We start from the raw sequence: 21,250 nt of genomic DNA, 5'->3' as shown, positions 1-21,250 counted from the left end.
GACAAAAATCACATAAAGGTATTTCTTAGGTTAATTTGCAGTAATTTATGTCCTTTCCTAGTTGTACTTGTGTTCTTCTGCACTGTATATTACAAGAAAAAATGGTATACCTTAGTTGAAAACAATAACTTTATATAGCTTTTGGATTGTTGCATAGTGGATTTTACCAGGTATGCCTATGTTTTTTAGTAAGCAGAAGACCTGTTATAATACTCCAAACATTATGCAATTTATACAATATATTTCTTCTTTTTGTTTCCTTAGCCATTGCCTGAAAAATTCATAATGAGAGGAATGGTGGAACGATTTAGTGATGAATTCATTGAGACTCGAAGAAAAGCTTTACATAAATTTTTGAACCGTATTGCGGATCATCCAACTTTAACTTTTAATGAGGACTTCAAAATTTTTCTTACTGCTCAAGCCTGGGTAAAATGACTTTGTTGTTATTTACAGTTACGTGAAGCCACATGTTATGTTAGTAGGGTATATCAGGAGCCTCCCTGGTTCAGTATTCAGCAGTGTCATCCCATGGCTTTTTACAGAAGTGGCAGAAGCAGGCAGGGATTTGTGGAATATTCATAACCTCAGATAACCTTTTCTGTTGGTTTTGGTAATCATGTGGTTCTGTGGTTTTGATAATCATGACCATAAATGGTGCTGTACCATCCAAAGTTGGTTTTGTCACTGCATTTTGGATTTTTGTAGAAAATTCATAGTATTTCAACTCTGCATATTTTTTGGTACACAAATAAGTTTCCAAGATTATGAGTAAAACAGTGGTATTAATTAATTGTTGTTTTGGCATGGCAATGTCTTTTCTTTCTTTTTTTTAAATTTTACTAATCTCATAAAATAAAAATACAGGATTTTCCTGTTGCATTGTTGCAAAATTGTGTCCAGTTGCAAATAGGAGTTTTGTACTCAGAAAAGCCTGCTTCTGAATTTCAGCAAATGTTATTCTAGCAATGTATTAAAAAAGTTTAAAAAATAGATGGATTACTTCCTCCAGTAGGAGCATTGTCTGCTTTTCTCAAAGACTTATTTCTTCAATCATTACCTCTGCTTTCCTGTTCAAAAAGCTAAATTGCAAACTGGCTAACTCACCCTGAGGAGCACAGGGGTGAAGGTTCTCTGCCGTCTTCAGCCATTCTTGTGACACTGTCACACATGGCATGCTTGTGTTTGCTCAGAAAGGCTTAGCTAATAATACATGCACAAGACAGGGATGGTTCTGACACTGGTCTAGCAATGATAAGATTTATACACTAAAAAGACAGAGCTTTATGTATGTAGTTTTGGTTTTTGTAAAAAAAGAAAATGCACGCTTTTATTTATAATTTTCAGAGAATTAACAAAAGTACCTGCAGTAAAGAGAGCTTGTTCTGTCTTTAGGAACTCTCCTCCCACAAGAAGCAAGGTCCTGGTTTGCTGAGCAGGATGGGACAGACTGTCAGAGCTGTAGCATCCTCAGTAAGAGGAGCAGTTAAAAATCGTCCTGAAATGTTTACAGAAATGAACAATTACATGGAAACATTTAGTCAGAAAATAAACTTACTAGATAAAATAGCTCATAGGATTTACAAGGAAGAAAGGGGTAAGTAGAAAACATGTATCTGTTTTACTGATTTAAGACATTTAAAAGTAAATTAGTTTTCATTGTGGCAGGAAAAATACTCTTTCCAGGAAAAAGGGAGGTGTTTTTATTGTGTTTTTCTTTCTGGTCATGTTTTTGACAGACATTCAAGTTTGAATAATTTTTTAATATGAAGAGTTATAACATGTCATTCAGCTACTTAGAAGAATATTTTAAGATGTGCTTTTTGGAAAGCTGCATGACCTTTGGTTTTTAACTTCCAAGGCAATGTGCAGTTTTCTGTGCAATCTTATGGTGACATGAGGCTGTCTTGATTCTAGGTCTCTAAACTTTGTTTAGTTTTGTTCTGCACCTTTTTTCCATTGACAAAGTAGATTTTAATTTTTTAATAGCTTTACTGTTGATGATAATTTCTGTCATGGTAAGCTGTGCCTACTAGAGTTTTCTCAAGAAGGATGGGTTAATCTGAATTTTTTCCTTAAGTAAGAGCAGTTCACACATCTAGTTGGAATGCTAAGTTACTGACTTTCCTGAGATTCTGAGATGATCCTGATCTCAGACAATGCCTGCTCAGTAGAATTTCCACTGGGCAGCACTTAAAGTATTTACTTGTCTATATAATATAAATTGAAGAGCTGCATTGTGTTAATAACTGAGTCCTATAGCTTTCTTGTGCAATACCAGATCTCAGTGTGTCCTCACTGAAGATCTCAGTGTGTCATCAGTGAAAGGGTGTTATAAAAGAAAAATACACGTCGGTGAAAAGAGTAGGAACTCTTTCACTGGAGGGAACAATTGACATTGTTCCTTCAGTGAAAGTAGCTGTCCGAGTTCTGTAGGTTCAAGGTATCAGTACCAAAATATTTCTTGGGAAAGCTTAAGAATTTTGACATGCTCCCAAATGTGGTAGGTTATATCTTCTTTCTAGATTTTCCAAACAACACTTGTCAGAACACTTGTGTGCGGGGCTACACTGTTGTGAATAGGAATTGTTGATAGCTGTGATACAGAGAATTCCTGCTTGTGGTACCTTAACATGGGGTTCCTGATTACATCTTCCATAGAGGGTTTTTTTGTCCAAATAACCTCAAAATAAACATTACACTCTTTATTCCACACAACTGCTTTCTTGTCTCTTAGGACATTTCTTCATTATAAATCTAGTAGTGACAAAATTGCATTTTCAGTGCATGACCAATGTGTTCACAGTCTCTCCTGTGAACTGCAACTTGCCCATGTTTAGCTCTACCAAATGGCACAGTGATTTGTGGGCCTTCTCTGTTTATGGATTATCACTTGGTCTAGAAAATTACTTCTCTTATGTCTTCTACATAAGAGAAGTAATTATTAAGATATCTCTGTATTTAAATTAATAAAAACTACTGAAGGAGATACCTGTTGAGCAGGAGTGAACTTCAGTGCTTCTTCTGAAGCTTTTGGGACATAACAAAGCGTCTAGTTTCAATAACTGAGACTGTATTTGGAACATTACTGTTACCAAGAAGCAGAGGAATTCAGGGCAGTAGAAGTCATCAAGTCAGACCAGCTGCCGTGGCTCCTGTTGCTCTTTTTGAAGACAGTGTAAGGTAATGCAGGTCATTGGTGTCTGAATGCAGCTCTTCAGGTCTGCCTGAGTATGTGTGTCATTGTGAAATGTGCGGGGCACTTTGGCTGATAAATTTCTCAAAGCTACTTAAATACAATACATTAATTGATTAGTTTATTCATTAACAGTGAACTGGAGTTTACTTATCTTGGTCATTTGAGCAAATTGAAAATTAGTGTCAGTCTCTTGCTTGGTTCACAGTAAATATGAAGTTGCACTTAGTACCCCTTAGATCTCTATGAATGAAGAGTAATAGGTGTATCTGTTCCTTTTAAGATTACTGCAGTGAGATGAAGGAGTACGGCCCCATCCACACGCTGTGGTCGGCGTCGGAGGAGGCCATAGGTGACTCCCTGAAGGGCCTGGCCGGCTGCATCGAGCGCTGCTGCAGGGCCACAGAGAGGAGGATGGCAGGGCTCTCAGAGCACCTGCTGCCCATGCTGCATGAGTACGTCCTCTACAGTGACATTCTCATGGTAAGCTTTCCTGAAGGACTCCTGATGGCTCAGTATAAAATTTGACTTAGGCCAGTGACCACGTCCAGGGGAGAATTTGTAGCTGATGAAAATGTCCCTGTATTTACTCGGTACAAAGCATACACGGCATATGATACCTGTCCATTATTGGGAATCCAATTGGTCCTGTTTCTCTTGCTAATCAGGCAAGAAGTGCTCCTTCCAAATAAGAAAAGTCTGATAGTTCTGCCTGGCAGGCAGCCATGGGTAACTGTGCTAGGGTATCTAGTTTTGTCATCTTCAGTGAGCTCTGCATTGTAGCAGTGAGGGTTTGGGAACAGCAGTTGAGAAAGACCTTCCCTGGCACTGCCAAAATATGAACTCATTGAGTAACAGATTGTGTGTGGGAAAAGGAGTGGAGAGGTTTTTCCCTTTCTAGGAGCTCTTCCTAAGTATGTTTTCCTTTTCCTGAACATCTGGGAACTTCCAGTCCCTGCACCATTATATAAGCATGTGTTAGTCTTTGCCATAAGCTACTGCTCTCAGTTCCCTTTATGTATGTATTTTGCTTACACTTGGAGAGGATGTAAAAAATCAGACTCCAGAGTTGATACAGTCAGTGCTGGTGGATAATCAGCATAATAAAGCAACCGAATTCAGTGTGTCATAATTCCCACTTTGCTGCCTACAGAAAGCAGAACATGTGTACAAACCCCTCTTTGTCTAGGTTTTGAGCAATGCCAGCTGCAGAATCTGTTGTGTTACTGCTGGGAACCCAGCTCCTGCTGTAGTGGTTTCTGGGTAGGGGCTGCATGAGTCTTACAGTCCATAGATAGAGCAAGACCCAAGTTAACTGAGCCTTTGGTGGCTCTCTGCAAGGTATTGCCAATTTCTCAGTAAGGCTTAGCTACTGAGAGTTAGGAATTCCTGCTGCAATGACTGCTGTCTTTAAAACAAGCTTCACAGAAAAAGGGGCCGTACAAAAATGTCCTGTATCTCACAGTCCTCATTTTTTTCTGGTAGATGGAGGTAGGTACTGCTTTGCTTAAAGATCTGAAGAGATTACTGTCCTAGCAGGTCATCTTCTCCCTCACTTCCAATCTTATTTTTCAGAATTTCTATGTTACCCAAAAGCAATTGTAGTCTTTATGCTACTGAAGAGATGCTGCCTACCCACTGCCTTCTATTTTGCAGCCTGGCTCACCCTCACCCTTTCTCAGGCGTTCTGCTTTGTGCGGAGCACAGAAAGATTTCTGGGGGCAAGCCCCAGGATGATTACCTAGCTCTTCCTGCACACCTTACTGTTGCCCACTGCATAATTTTTCTGCTTGTAGCTTTCTTGATGCAGCACTTGCAACACAGTATTAGGCTGCCATGAGGTCCTGTCAAGGGGAGAAGTCTTCCTTCAGTAGCTCATTCCTATTCCATAACTGTTCCTTTCCCTTCGTTCACCATGGATTTTTATTTTACTTACTGCTTACTTCCCCAGGGAAATGCTAGCCACTAAAATAAAATACCCAAAATACTCTATGGAAGTCACCCACTAGTAAGCCGTTCAGAGGTGTGTTTAACCCCTCATCACAGGGACCTTGGTGCAGTGCTGCCAAGATCACTTGCAAATGTGCAGAACAAGGTGTGATCAATACAATACAATCCTTGTATTTTCCAGTGTTGAAAGTCCAGCCTGTAACTAGGAAAAGAGTTGGATTCATAACTAAAATATTTACATCTGGACCAACCCCTTCCTAACTGACCCACAGAACAGATCTGCTGTCCCTCAGGGTACAAATTACAGCGTTAATTAGTTATGGGTCCACATAAAATTATTTGTGTATTTTGTGGCAAGATACCATTAAGTATTGTACAAAAACCCTGCAGAAGTATAATAATATGTTTTAAAAGGATAGTGCCTTTGTTTGCAATTAGAACTCGGCACTTGTTGATGTAGCACCTTAATGTTAATTGGTTTTGTCTTGTAATTTAAAGTGTATGTGTGATAAATGTTGCCAAGCTATCATTAAAAGCTTTAAAAGAGGCAAAAGAAATAGGAAAAAAGAGAAATAGCTTTTCTTTATGAAGAAAAGCTATTCCAGACAGTTTGGATTTTTTTGCTTCTGTGCTTCCAGATAAACATTTTCTGTATTTATCTAACCAAAAGATTCCAAGGTATTGATGAGTATTCATCTATATTGCTGATCTGTTGCTCAGAAAAACCCAAAGTCAGATTTACCAGGTTTTTATAGTGATTACCTATTCAAAAAGAAACATTGCAAAATTACTTGAAAATTAAGCTCTTAAATTATTCTATCATGTTTGATAAAGTGCCAAAATTTCAGAGAGAACTCAGTCAAAAAGAGAGCTAGAGAAGGTAGAGCTGCTTGTGCCCTGTGCTGTTTCAACATGCCCTATGCTAGAGGTGAATACTGAACATCTCTACAGAAGAAGCAGTAAAACCAGTTGTGGCAAGGTAATGTAAAAGAAGGTTTTGAGATTTGTAATTATATATGTCCTGCTTCTGATTTTTTCAAAAATACTAAGGCCTTGCAACACTTCTGGAAGAAAAGCATACCTGAGTGTGCTTTTACAGATGAGGAAGCTAAGGCAAAGAGACATTTGTAATGCTTCATCAAGGTCTCAGAGCAAATGAGCATTGGAAATGCTGTTCATGTTTTGTAGCTTAATGAGTAATATTGCTTCCCCTTTCTAATTATTTTTTGACATTATGCTAAAAACCCAATACCTGATAAGATAGTTTCAAAAAAGGTAAAAATTATGTATTCTGAAAATAAGCACATATATTAATGGTAGAAAAGCTTTCATTCCTGTGATAATTTTAACTGATTTTTCTGATATTTTTTTTCTGATTTGCCAGAACCATATTTGGCACTTACAAAATAATATTAAAGGTTAAAGTCACAATTTCAATAATGCCTTGTATACTGTTTCTAGTCATTCTGCTTTATTTTGTAAATTTTACTCAAAGAAGATACTTCTGTTCATGAGATTTGGTAAACTCATGTTGCTGTTTTTAAATGAATATATTGTAAGTTAAGTTGATACCAAGTAAACTCCTGTAGCAGTTCTGTTTATACAGCTGGCAGTGATATTGTGTATGGCAGATTCTTGTGGCACTGATTTTGGATTTAGTAAGATTATTGAAAAACCTGTAAGATAAAATACAGGTATGTTTCGAAAAATAAGTCTTCATTATTTTAAGTTTGGAGTTTTTTTGATAAAACTTATATAATTTCTAAATTATTAAATGGTATCATTCTGTGGTCTTGTTTATCAAATAGCCAACTTGTTTGATTGTTTTCTGAAAGAGCTAAAATTTGGTGCAGTTTACTTCTTTATTTTTTTTTCCTTCCCTACTAAGGGTGTTTTGAAAAGGAGAGACCAAATTCAAGGCGAGCTGGATTCCAAAGTTGATGCTTTAGCCAATAAAAAGACAGAGAAGGACCTGGTAAGTGTTTTCAGAAGGCTGGCCTCTTCCAGGCCGTGTTGTAGCAGCAGGGAGGCGCAGAAGGACGCTGTCCTCTGAGGCCAAGGGCTGGGACTGGGGGCTGTCCCCACTCTGGCAGCTCTTGTGCCAGGCAAAGGCCATCACCAGCAAGAAGCAGCACTGAGCAGCTGGGCTGCTGGTCATGGTGGGCAACCACTGGCCTTTGTCAACACAGACCTGACCACGGCTCATTTTTGCATTAAAAGAAAGTAACAGTTGCTGCAGTGCTCTCATAGCTGCTGCTTCATTGATGTAGGAGAGGTAGAGGAGGAGATTAGAATCAGCAAAACTGTTCATTAAACTTATTCAAAGTAAAATGTTCTGTTCTTACGGGTTTCTGGTTTTTCTAGTTGGGCCCAGGGATATTTTTTGTCTTCCAATATGAAACTTTCATTCATTCCAGTTAAGTCAGACTCCAACTGGGCAGGCATCCCCAAAACCACCAGCAAGACTCAGCAGCCAAATAAAAACAACCTCTGGGATGAGAATTGGCCTTTTAAAAATTTTTGATAGTTAAACTCTCCAGTCTAAATAATGTCCTTTTAGCACAGTATTAACACCAAGTGTTATACAGTGTAAATAATATGTAGGAATTACTAATACCATTTTAGTACATCAAAGGAGAAAATCTTAAACATTCCAGATACTTTTTACTGGGCTTGTTCTAATTAGTTTCCATGTAAAGATGAGCTGCTTAGATACTTTTTGGCACTTTAAATGCATATTTTCATTTGATTTTTTTGGCACTGAGATGAATAAATAAGAATATATTGCTGAACTCTGATATCTGCAATGGCTATGGTATATTATACAACAATTTGCCTCTGTGTAATGCAGTGGGACATTAAGTAAATATCTCTGATTTTGTTTTTTTTTTTTTCCTGAAGCAGAAATTTTGTGTTCTGTAATTTTTTTTTGTTTTACTTTATTTGCTATTTCTCCTGTCCTTTTTTCTTAGTTTAAAGCCTGAAGCTCTTATAAAATGCTCAGAGGATGGTGAGTTGGAGAAGCCCCCTAGGCTGGGAGTTGGATAGCCATGGCAGGTGCACTCAGAGATGAATTCAGCTCCATACAGCTTGTTTAGCAGCCAGACTCGTTGTTGTTTACTGTAGAAAAGACACCATAGCCTGGCAGGATGTGCTCTCTTTTCAGGATGCATTTCCTGTTATAATCTGATGGAGCTCTCAGACAGTGTGCATGCACTCCCTTTTCCTGAACTGTTACAAATAAAAAAGGGATATCTTTATTTTAGCATAGTACTGATCATACCATGTTGATTTGATATTGACAATGGTTTACTCCATCATGAGATGGTTGTACTTGCTTCCAGGAGGATTTTGAAATCAGTCTGCCCAAACTTATTTTTTTCACTGTGTGTATGTTTCCATATCTGCATTTACAGTTTGGTAAAGGCTTTGGACACTCTGATTCCCCAGGTGTTCAGATCTTTGCTTTATCTTTCCAACCCCTCTATTTCTTACTAATTTCAGAAAATCCTGTTTTTGAGAGTCTGGTTCTTCTTGCAGTCTCAGAAGAGCGGTAAAACAGATGTCTGTTAGTCTAATCTGATAATAAAATCCTGTGTTCTCTAATTGAGTGGCAGCTGTATCCTGAAGACTTTTTCTTAATTAGAAGCTGAAGCCTTTTTCTAGTAAGAATAGTTTGGCAACAGAGAATGGTGTACTGCTATTTTTAACCATTCAAGTGACTTAACTATTTTCTTGGTCATTTTTTTAATATGTTTTCATTTTTATTATGTGTTGAAATATTTTCTACCACTTCTAATCGGACTTATTTCTTATAAAGGTGGTCATAACACAAGTATGTTGTTGGAACAGGTCTCAGACACCAAGTTTGGGTATATTTGTACATATCTATTCCTATGCAGACCTCCTGTAGCTTCTAATGATCTCACAGATGTCAGATTGAACTTGTCAGTGCAATCTAGTAGCCAGAAATTTTGCTGACAATGAGTGGCATGAACCCTAATCTCATTTGAAATACATTTCCACTACAGATAAGAAGTCTCAGACTGTCATTAGAGCTGATAAAAGGCTGTGAGATATTTAGCATTGGTCGTGGCAAACATTAAATGATTTAACAAATACAAGGTTGTACAGCAGAAGAATGTAAAACATCCCTAAGGTCAGTGCAGATGAAATAGGCTGAAATTGCAAATTAAACCTTATGGGACATTAGTCTAATCAGCTGGGAAAAAAATGTTTTCTTTAGCTGTGTTAGAAACCAGCTGCTGCTGGTGCTGCTACAAAAGCCAGAACCTTGATTTCTACTCCCAAATTTGGTCCACAAAGGAGGCTGTTATTCAAGGTATGGGTGGTTTGAAGACTCTGATTTTGGATGCAGGCTCTGACAGAGAGAGTGTGCCCAACTTTGGTACCCTCCTGCTTAACCAGACATTTCTTACCTCCAGAGCTGTGGCTGAAAAGATAGTGGAATATGCTGCTCCATGATTCCCTCACTCCATCCTGAAGGTTACACAGCAATGCTGGTGTATCCCTCTATGGTTTGGGCATTTTTAATGGTTTTAGTCTTGCCACTAGGGCTGATAATAATTCTGAAAAAAAGGCTGGTATTAATGTGCTCTGACAAAGCAAGATAAGCATTAAATGCCAACTTAAGGATTCTAGTGTTCAGGCTTGAAACTGAGTAGTAAAGAGATGAAATGCTGAATCTATTACATTCTGAATATATTTTGTGTTTTAACTCCAGGCTAAAAAGGGGTTAGTATCACCAAGCTGTAGGATTAATTCACATAGCAGCTAGAAATTTGTGCTATTTTGCTTAGTGAGATGGTGTAAAATACTGTCACCATGTAATTTGTCCATTGGGCCATGTCTCCTTGGCTACAGTCACACAGTCCATGTCTGCAGCACTCTGCCCTAGCAATGTCTGGCTCCCACCTTCCTGAGCTCTGGTCCCCTGGCTGATTAGTGCTGTGGTGGGAGATTTCATTTCTCACACTGGCTGCCTCAGTGAGATCCTTGTAAGAAAATGGATTCAGAATCCTGTTTAATTTGCAGGATGAATTGTAACAATTTACACCTTGTAAATGAGGAACACGCCAGGTGTGGTTTGGTTTGGACTTAACAAAAACTAGATGTTTTAGTTAACTCCAAACCATTCTTCTTCAATTTCTGCTGTCATGGCAGCTAAAGAGAGTAGCATTGCTGGGTTTTTTCAGTTTTGAAGAAGTAGACCTTGAATGTGTCTACTTGACATGGTGACATGTGGCATAATGCTGCCTTTAGACCATAAGTCCAACCCCTGCTTAATACAACATGTGATTTCTTTGGGGCTTTGGAGTGGGATGTTTAAACTGCATATCCAGGCAGAGTTGTGTAACAGTCTGCCTGTCCATATCATGTTCTGACTGCAGTATGGAAGAAGTTTGTAGTTCCTAGAAAAGGTTAGACAAAAACAAACTGTAAAATAACTTAAAGTTGTAAAGTTGTAAAGACCAAGGTAAGGGGAAGCTCCAGCCAGGACTTCTAAGTCAGAGAAGTTCTTTATGTGTGTAGAGTAGTGTATTCCTACATAGGAACTTTTTTTTTTGAAAAAGCAGAGAATGGATTCAACTGCCTTTCCTGCTCTAAATCATCTTTAAAATATCATCATTTTCAGTATTCTGTGCACATTCATTTTTTGGTATTTGAAGGAAAGGCAGTTAGCATGGAACATGGTCAAAATACCAAATCCAGTTGTCTGTAATTCCTTTAAAGGTAATCCCCCCACATTTAAGCTTTGGATTAGCCTTTTCATTTTGAACGCAGTGTTAATAGTCTGTAGCTTGATTAGTGGTTTGGCCAGATAACTAAACTTGGGCTTTTCAGTAAAGTAGAAATTTTTTTTTTCATTTTCTTCCTCATTAATAACCAGTATGTCATTAACCTAGAAGTGTGGCAAAGAAAATCAGTGTGGAAATCAAATCTAACTAAAAATGTTTGTTATTGACTGTGGATAACATTGATTCAGGTGAAATTTTCAGTTTTACTAGCTAAGGAGTTCTTGGCTTCTTTAAGAGCAGAATGGGATCCAGGTTCTGTGACCCTTTCAGGCAGTGTTTGATGATTCAGTTTGTGTCTGATGGCAGCATCACTGCTGTTGCGCTCGATCACTGTTCTCCCCTGCATGGTCCAAGCTGAGGCTCTGCACCCAGGCTTTCCATGTCTTGCTCTGAGTTCTGAGGTTTCTGTGTTCTACCAGGAGCATAAGCATTCCTTTAAAATCCTGGAAGTTAGTCCTGGAATCCTGAACTTCCTATCAATGAAAACACTAGCTCTGCAGAAAGTAAAAGTAGCTATCCAACGTCACACGGGTGTGGTATGAGGAGGAAACAATTTGCTTTATGGCAGAATATAAGGATGAAGAAGAAATGTATGAACCTGAGTTGCAATGGAAGCAATCCAAGGAATTGAGTTTTCCTGCTTGATGTTCCTTATTTTGGTGGTGTTTGTGCCTGCCTTCCCTCCTGCTGCAGACAGTGGCTCTGCAGTCCCAGCAGGGGATTTTGCACTGTAGCCACAGGAGATGTGACAGGAGATGTGACAGGAGATGTTCTGTGACCTGGTGCCAGCCAGAACAGATGCAGCTGATGAGTAAATGACTATAGGTAACCAAATTACTGAGAAGACCAGAAAAACTCATTAAAGACAGGGCTGCTGTCCACTTACTCCCATTAGCTGGCAAGTCAGCTTGTGCATCTACAGTAATGAGAAGCAAGTAATATCTGAAGAGTAGCCCTCAAAGTTTTGAGTCCTGGATTGCTGTGAAAGAGTTTCTTCTCTGTAGGAGTCCTTTCATTTAATTTCTTTCTCTGCTTCTGTATTTCTTTTTCCCTCATATGGTCACACACAGTTCCACAAGAAAAGATGGTAATGTGACAGGCAAGAAATCAGAAAGCTTGTGATTTTGATTTCTGCTGTCTTCTCCCCATTCTGTTTTCTCCTGTTATCAAAGATTCTGACAGGATTTTCTCAGTTTTCCTCGCCAAATCTAATTTGTACAATTGATTCTGCTTCGGTAAAGCCCTCTATGTATTTCTGTTTTAATGCATTAATGTCAAGTGCTAGTAAAGAGGTGCCAGAGTCTGTAATTCTTTCAGGAATAAAATATATCTCCAGTAATACTTTCATTCTGATCTATATTTTCTCTTATTAATATTTCAAAAATTGTAGTGAGTTATTAATTAAGAATTAATTTTAAATTTATCCCTGGGAAAAGACTTTTTTTGCTAAGTTAAATACTAGCCTTGGTTCTGCAGTTCTCTTCATCTCCACTACAGTCAATTGGTTTAAATAATTTTGGAAATGGTGATTTTCCTAATATTTTTTAATGTTTAAAATTAATATTTAGTTCTCAGAAGAGATTGGGAAACTTGAAGACAAAGTTGAACGTGCCAATAATGCTCTGAAAGCGGATTGGGACAGATGGAAGCAGAACATGCAGTGGGATATGAGATCAACATTCACAAATGTGGCTGAGAATAATCTCCGTTACTATGAAGAGGTAAAACTCTTTCTCCCAAAAATGTTATTTTTTTATTATTTCAGTGAAGAAGTCCATGGTAAAGAGGAATTTTTCCATTTTAGTTCAAATATTTGATAACTTTGGAATCAGTTTCTGTGGGAATAGTGGGGCAGTTATGCTTAATTTGACAGATTTCAAGCAGAATATATTTTATTGTGCCCAAGTCATTGATCCTGAGTTCATCATCGACAGAGGGCACTCTTGTTTTACTAACCACAACAACTTGGAACATGATTTTTGGTTCAGTGTCAGCTGCTGTATTTCAGTTTGGAAACATTTTGCTGCATTTCAGAAGAAGCCCTCTGAAAGGCTCAGACCTGTATGAGGAAAACATTTAAGTGTGATTCCATCAGATTTTTATTTTCAGCTCAAACGCCTCAGGTAATATTCTTGGTAAGAATTTCCAAGAATATATGCTAGGAAGGAGAATTTGAAAACATATAACAAAATACATTAAGCATTCTGTGAAGTTTCCTCATGGGGAACACCCTGTTGATTGAAATGCGCATTTTGAAAATATCCCACATGTCTTGAAGGTTTTAAAAGAATTTCTCCTTACTTTTGGGGGAAAAAATGGAATGCACCGAGCTATATATTAATCATAAATTAGTCATTTTCACAGATATATTTTGATATGTGTAACTTCAGTCCTGTAGTCTGAGCCTTTTATGGATTGCACATTAGCCAATGGCAGTGCTCTGATTTTACAAATCATTTTGTTAAAACATAATTGAAAAGACAGAGCTCTTGATTATCAAGTCTAATTAATTAACATGCAGTCTGTGAGATGCATGGACATTGACAATCTGTTGTTACATATTAAGATCAAAATATTTTCAGAAATCAGGCAGCAAGCTTTTGGCATCCTCTTACATTGTCTTCGTTTATTGATGGTCTCTGACTTCTATAGCAGCAATATGTATGTTAAAACAATGCTGAATATATTAGAATATTTTCTTTGTGAATGATTAGCTAAAATATAAAAATAATTATTTGGTTCTTTTTCCTGTCTAGAAATGTTTTTTTGCTGAATTAGAAGTTTAATCCAGAGCACTAAAGCACATATTATACATTAAATTACTGTTCTTAAGCCACAAACTGTAGAAAATTATTCAGCTCTCTCTCTAACTGCCAGAGGTTCTTAAATAGCCTCTGAAATACCAGACAAGTTGGTTTATATTGAGGCACAATCTTTTATTGGTGCTTTTCTTGAATAATGAAATCTTCATTAAGTGGTTTTGCTGTTACATCTTTGTAGATCTACATTTTAGAAAAAGCACCTTATCTTACTACAGCAGTTGCAATAATAAGTAACAATTGTGCTAACTCTATCACTCCTTGTTTGCAAAGATAGAGCTTACCAATCTCTTTCTGTTTTATCAGAAAATCACCATCACAATCATGATATTCAAAAGAACTTGATAAAGTTAATATTTTGATTGGGAATTTTCACCTAAAATTTGTTTATTTGAGACCCATGGTTAACAGTGGTGGTTAATTATTAGAGAAGTGATTACTGATTACTGTCAGAGGCCTGTGTATTTAAACTACAAGAGTGTATACTTCAGAAAGCAGCAGGAAAAGCAGTTCTGGCATCTGCTCCTGCTGTTTGGGACTGAAACTTCAGGAAGGGAATCTCAGAAACCTGAGAAGGGGAATATTGTTTTTATGCTTTCAGTAGGAAAGAGAATCCAGCCTTAAATGTAATAGTTAGAGTCTGACTCATTAAACTCATGCACAAACACAGTGTCTGTTACAGTGTTTTTCACTTGTTCAGTTATTACTTGCTTCATTAGCATTCTTTCACATGTCTGAAGTTACTCATTCAGACTTTTGATGCACCATTTGATGCTTACTAAGCCTTTTCTTCTGTAACATCCCACATGTTATTTCCTGCCTTTTCTCTTCCCCAAAGCATGATCTGTGCATTTTCCCAGGCACCATGGATGCTATGAATGTGATTCAGTCACCCAGTTCTTCTGTCCAGCTCCTATAAGAAATCATCTCCTGCTTTCTAACTTAGTCACTACCTGCTTCTCATCCTTTCCACAACTTCCCCCTACCCTCAGTTAAACTGTCTGTGCCTCTCCACGAGCAGTGTCCCATTCTCTTCTCTACAGCAGCATTTCACTGTGCTTCTCATTACTTCCCTTGCTGAGTGCATTTACCAGGCACACAACTAAAGGAGGAGAGATTTCTGTTCACAGTGATTCCCTGCAGCCCTTAGATTTTGGGAACCACAAAGTACTGAGAGACAGGCATCTTGTACTTTCTGATGGCTGATGCAGTACAGAATGCAGCCCTTCAAAACTATAAACCCAAGCCAGTGTGGTCAAACACAACACAGTAGCGTGTCAAAGTACACTAGAATTTCCAAAATATTATTTCATCTTTGTCACAATGGGCAAAGAATATGACCTTACATTTGTTTGGGTTTTAGCTTAATTGTAGTTGCCTCCTAAGGATTCTGCTGTCAACTTGTCAAGCATCACTTAGCTAGCACAAAAGAGTACCTCTTCCTTAAGCTGAATTAGTGTTCACATGAATTAAATGTTACTCCAAAGTGTTACATGTAATTATGTTTCTCCAGATTTACAATTTAGAAGTTATTCCTGTAGTCTTCCAGTTCACTGGCTATCTGCATTTATTAAACTTGAATAGGAAGTGTTCCTTTGTTTCTACAGCTGTTTTGTGTCTCTCAATGCTGTGGTAACAAAGACATGAATAAAATCCCAGTGTTGCAGATTTACAGGGTGCTCCTGTGCAGGACTGTGAAAATGAAAGCTTTCAATTGATAATGTGCAAGGTTTGTTATAATATATTTAAAATCATTTAGGAGCCAAGAATTACCATGACTGACCAATCATTTGGTATTCCTGTAGCTGGTCTCAGTGCTTCATACAGTTCTGTACTTTCTTTGCTCTGGAAAAGAGTTGAAAACATCCTTAAGTCTCTCTGTATTCCACAAAGTCTTAAATCCAGAATAATATTGTACTTACAATGACAGTAAATGCGTTGCTAGAATAAGGAGGATTTTCTGAAACAAAATGAAACGGTTTTAGTTTTTAAAAGTTCATCAATTTACTTCTATTTCTGAAATAAATGGCATTGATTCAGCATGTGTTAACACCACACCATTTATTTTGTTCCTTTTAATGAGGTCTTAGGCATGACACCATGGTCTGACAGCCTAGTCCAGAAGAGGTATCTGCCAAACAGCTGGAATCACAAACTGTCCACAGGGTGGAGCTTTCATCTGAGAAACTGAGTGCCACCATGAATATTTTGTTAAATTTAGAAATAGATATTCTAAAGATGGAGCATCACTAAATCCAAAGCAGGATGCAGAGTTAGTGGTGGTGTTGGCAGTGTTACTTAGCTGGCAGGTTTGAAGTGTTGCTGCTGCAGACTAGCAGAACCAAACCAGGCCCTGTTGAACTCTGGCTTCAAAGAATAGAAGCAATTCAACATGTGCTAAATTTTTCATTTTTTTTTCTCATGTGTTTAGTATAGCTAGTACATATGCAGCCAATGAATTTTGGCAACCTATTTTTTTTAGGAAAACCACCAGAATAAGTGGCTAGGTTACAGTCCAACCCAAAGACTAGTTATAGATTGCAAATCCAGCAAATATACCAGAGTTTGGGTTTCCACTGCTTGTTGGGTACTCCAGGAAATGCAGACAGATTGGTGGTTTTTCCTAAAATGGGATGATAGTTTTGGCATTGAAAGAATTTGTTTTCTCTTGAGCATGGATGAACCTTTTTTAAGGTTTTAAGGCATATAATTTGATTTTATTTATTGCATGGGTAATTAATCCCCGCATCTTAATCAGATAATTAGTTACCTTTGATATAGTCAGATTCTTGTTAGTATTGGCACATCTTACTATTTCTCAAAAAAATAAATAATTTCCTGATTTTCTTAAGTGTTTCAAGCACAATTTGTTGTACAGGCATAAATGGATCCAAAAGATTCATTAGGGCAAAGCAATACTTGTTCCCCATTACAGCAACTTCCCTCTAACTCCAAAGCCCTTATGAACCTCTCAGTCTTGTAAAAGCTACAGAAAAATAGATGAGATTTTTTTATTTGCCCTATAGGCCTCTGTAGTGATGCATTTAAGCAGTCATTTAGTCGTGTAGCAGAAAGTTGGCTGCTCCTGTGTGTTGATCACATCCTACCTTAGCCATGCCTGGGAGTTCAGCTACCAAACTTCATGAGATTTTCAAAAGCTGAAAATCTGAGCCTCTTTGTCCCTGTTGCTTCAAAGGCAGGTCCATCTTCGAACCCTCATTCACTTCAGCCTTTAATTTTTTTTTTTTTAATAATTTCAGGAAGATTTTTTTGGTGTGAGAATTACTATTTCTGTGTGGTCTAGTTTTTGTTCCCCTGCACACAGAAATAATGAAAATACTTTCAGACACAAACAAGACTTCATTTTCAGATTCTACTCCAAAAAATTCCATCACAATTGCTGGTTTTAAGGTATCAGCCATGGATAACTGGGAACTGGAACAGAAACACACATGGCATGTCACACACTGCTTCTGCTAGCATCCTTACTACATATTCAAATTTTATATCTCCTTTTCATTATATATGCAATTATACTGTATGAAAAACTTTTTGCTGCTTTTTCTAAGAATGATGTTGCAGAATAGATATGTGTCGTCCAGTAGTAATCAGAATATTTCAGGTAAAGTAGCCTTATTTAAGTTCTTGCTATTTCATTTTGTGTATTTAGACTTTTTTTTTATTTTTTCCATTGGGCTTTTACGAGTAATTGGATTATGAATTTCAATCCTGTGCAAACACATTTAATTTCCTCTGTTTGGATTTTCTGGAGTTTTTTTCATTTCTGTCTCCTTTGTGAAAACTGGCTGATCCTCTATTTTGATCTCCATTTTCAACCTCCCAGGAGAATGGAGTAAAATCATTTGGTAATAATGTTGAAGTATACATCACTAACAAAATGTTGTTAATGCAGTTCATGCTTCACAATGTGAAAAGCTTGGCCCTAAGGCACAGGGATCTAGTTTTGTTTTGGTGTGGTTAATTATAAAATTTGTCAGCTGTAGGAGCACTGTGATGTCTGACAGTGAAATGAGCCACCATTGCTCTTACATTTTTAAAAATGTGTTTTGGTTCCATAAAGAGGGATAAATTATAAGCTGAATAACTTGTGTGAAAAAAATGCTTTGCATCTTTGTCTGGACAGACTTGAGTAGATCATATCTATCTGGTCAAGCAATGTATTATTGCATTTTAACATGTGCACCTTGGCTCAGTGTTGCAAAGATAACACAAAGCCATTTTTACATTGCAGCCAATGACAATACATGTGTTTTAATTCACATTACTGAAATTATGGAATAACAAAACTTGGACTTATGTGGTAATTCAGTTAAACTGTGGTTCAGAAAAAAATCTGTCATTTCCAATGAAAGACTCTTCAAGAAAAAGTGATGTTTTCTTGTACCACACCTAGAAAAAGCTTTGAAAAGCAGCTGTGCCTTGCAGCTTTCTAGGATGGTGATCCAGGCTGGGCTCTAACTAACAGAAATTGAGGAGTTTGAGAGGCACAGTGAAGACACATTGCTAGTAGCTGCCTCACTGACATTTCAAAACCAAGAGGCCACATTCCAGCTCAAGCCTCTCAGATAGACTCAGATGCCACAGTGAAGTAGGGGAGAATCTAATGATCAAACTTTAAGGCTTTATACAAAAGGTCAAAAAGACCTTCTAAATCAGAAGTCAGTTTTCAACATTGTATTTCACTGTTCAGGCTGGCAGTATCGTCACTGTTTCTCCCTGGTGTACCATTTCTAAATAACATTTCTCCAAAAAGTCAATGAAGAAAGCAGATTTCCACATGAATCTTATCCTGTTAGTCCTCTCTTTTCACAGTAATTCAGACCTTAGATACACTCTGAACAGTAATGTTGTGTGCAAGAGCAGCAGAAGTTACTTGGGGCTTTTGTCAGCAAGATCTGAAGAGAAAGACTGGGGCAGTAAATTCATGGTATCCATGAATTTAAATGTGAATAGCAGGAATGATCTCGTGCCTGATAATAGCCAAAAACCCGTGCAATAGTAAGCTCATGCTTATTCTTTGTGATCTTTTAGTTCAGTTGGCTTGGGGTTTTAACTGCTCTCATTTTCCTGAAGACCCACTTGTTCTACTTTCTTATGTCTTTAGAGACAAAGGTACTGCTTTTTTTTTTTTTTCTTTTTCTTATTACTTTTGTCACCTTTAATTTTCTGGGTATCCCTGGTTCTGTATCCTTGAATCATCATGGATTCCCCCAGCTCCAGTCATCCTGTTTGTATTCTTTGTTTTTCTCTTCAAGCTTATATTTAACATTATCAGATCCTCCCACTCATCTGCTTACACACAGACATGCAGTTATACCAGGACCTGGCTCTTCAGTGTAGAATGATTAAATCTCCATATTTCATGGCAGAGATTGGAAGTCATTCACAAGAAATGTCTAATGGAGTTAGGTGGCTGCAAGTTCAAGCAGGGTCATTTTCATGTCTCCTAAGCAATGACAGATGGATACAAGGTGCTTCAATGAGCTGGGCTTAGCAGGTTGCTGTGGCTTGAATAGTTGTTGACAGAAGATTTCAGTTAGCAAATAACACTGTTTTCAGGGTACTGATTTAATTGAAAGTTCAGGTAAATGGAGTGTGCTGTCCAGGTTTTAATATATATTTCCTGGGAAATTTCAATAGACTTATTTATGGTGCATAATAAAGATTCTTCATGGAAAAAAAACTGTGTAGAGGAAGTAGTAAATCAGCTGCATTGTCAAGAACAATAGGTATGAATGTATAAGTCAAATTTTTTTAAGAACATTTCCATTTCAAGGGCTTTTTTTCAATAGCTTGAGAACAAGGAAATTACTGCAGCAATTTGCCTGTCCTGTTCTACTGACAGACTTGAAATAGTAGAAACCTGGTGCTTTGGGTAACAAGCATCAACTCACTGCAGGTTACCTTGTGACAGCCTTGCCATGGCTCTCAACAGTAATTTCTGATTTAGAATGGCTTGCCAAGCTGCCAACACTCATTTAAGCTAAATTGAACCAAAGTAATTGGGGGGTTTTGTTGGTTTTCTGTTTTTTTCATTTTACTGCCTGCAGGACGCTTCAGATTAAAAAAATAGTTTTTACAATTGTAAATACATTTTTCCATAAGCCGAGAAATACCACTTAAGGATAACAATTTCCCTACTCCCAGCCTCTGTCTTTCTGGTTCTATTTCTTTCCCATTACTCTGGGGGAAAGTGAATTCTCTCCTTATTTAGAAAAAAAAAATGGTTTAATTTAACTTGGAAGGAAAATTGGGTATACATTAGGAATCCACAGAGATTACAAGAGAACAGTGCCTGACAATGTGCTTTCTATTTGGAAGAGATCTTTGCCTGTAACTAAAGGAAGAGATTAAAGAAGAGCATAATTAATGATAGCATCTTCCATGCTACAACATACAATTACAGTGCTCACAGTGTGTGCCTGTCATTATGTAAAATTGACCTTTACAGCTCACTCAGCATGTTAGCTAACATTTTGCATTTTGAGCTGCCTAGGAAACCGTATTTTGCTCTTACCATGATCCTACAAAAGCAGCTTGTGACAATGTGTTTTATTCTGCTATTTTTTTCATTCTCTTTCTCCTTGGCTAACAGTTCACAGAAATCTCTCTGCTGCACTCACATAAATGTCTTTGGTTTTTTCAGTGCCTTGCTACATGGGAGTCCTTCCTAGCATCTCAAACAGTGGATCTTCATGTGGATGAAGATTCTGAAGACAGGCCTTGAGAAATATTTCTGCTTGATCTCTGCCTTTTCCATGCAGTTTCTCCCAACCAAAGTGCTTTATATGAGATCAGATATATTATTAAATTTAACTGTTAAAATCAGTGAAATGCAAGAAACCAGCTTATTGTACACTCAGGTATTCTAGTCCTGAAATACATTTTGAAACATGCTATATATTGCTTTATATTGGTTAGCTGTGATTTTACATATTTTTATGCATTTGCATACAATTTTTTTCATAAATATTGAGTAATTTTGATATAAAGTATTTTAAATATGTAAAAATAGCTCCATTTTAATAAAAAGTTGACTAAGGAAAGTTTGTCATCAGTCTGTATCCTTGTCTTTTTAGAAGTATTTTGGTATTTTAGCCTGCTTCTTTAGATTCTCTTTCTTGAGTAATTTCTTGTACTTACAGAATTATGCTATGTAGTCCTCAAGGACTAGTACTTTAGTATTATTTTAATAGATCTTTCTAGTTGCCCAATGGCAACATAGGACATAAAGATGCCCAACATGTTCTGTGAGATTAATGCTGCTTTAAAGTGTTGATAATTTAGTTTTCAGTTTGCATTATTTACATGTTTGTTAGACATCTTCAGTTTGACATTTTTAAAGGATAAAGAAAAAAGTGACAGTTCATGAAACACTGTATGTACAGTGATACCATTAGTCATAGCACCGATCCTGCCAACACAAGAACTTCCATTTGGAGTTT

General features: G+C 37.3%; 1 protein-coding gene across 1 annotated transcript in view; it reads left to right on the top strand.

The window, feature by feature from the left end:
* The window catches only part of SNX7 (sorting nexin 7), a 29,131-nt gene extending 8,294 nt beyond the window's left edge, over positions 1-20,837 (top strand). Inside the window, exons 4-9 of the mRNA XM_058808676.1 lie at positions 265-429; positions 1,396-1,597; positions 3,480-3,679; positions 7,035-7,121; positions 12,534-12,686; positions 20,452-20,837. Coding sequence (XP_058664659.1) covers positions 265-429; positions 1,396-1,597; positions 3,480-3,679; positions 7,035-7,121; positions 12,534-12,686; positions 20,452-20,532 — 888 coding nt within the window. The 3' untranslated portion in view covers positions 20,533-20,837. The remainder of the gene's footprint in view (positions 1-264; positions 430-1,395; positions 1,598-3,479; positions 3,680-7,034; positions 7,122-12,533; positions 12,687-20,451) is intronic.
* Positions 20,838-21,250: the final 413 nt, after the last annotated feature.

This window comes from Ammospiza caudacuta, chromosome 7 (assembly GCF_027887145.1).
Source record: "Ammospiza caudacuta isolate bAmmCau1 chromosome 7, bAmmCau1.pri, whole genome shotgun sequence".
NCBI lineage: Eukaryota > Metazoa > Chordata > Aves > Passeriformes > Passerellidae > Ammospiza > Ammospiza caudacuta.
The sequence above is the reverse complement of the archived record's forward strand: the minus strand, read 5'-3'. Positions and strand labels throughout refer to the sequence as shown.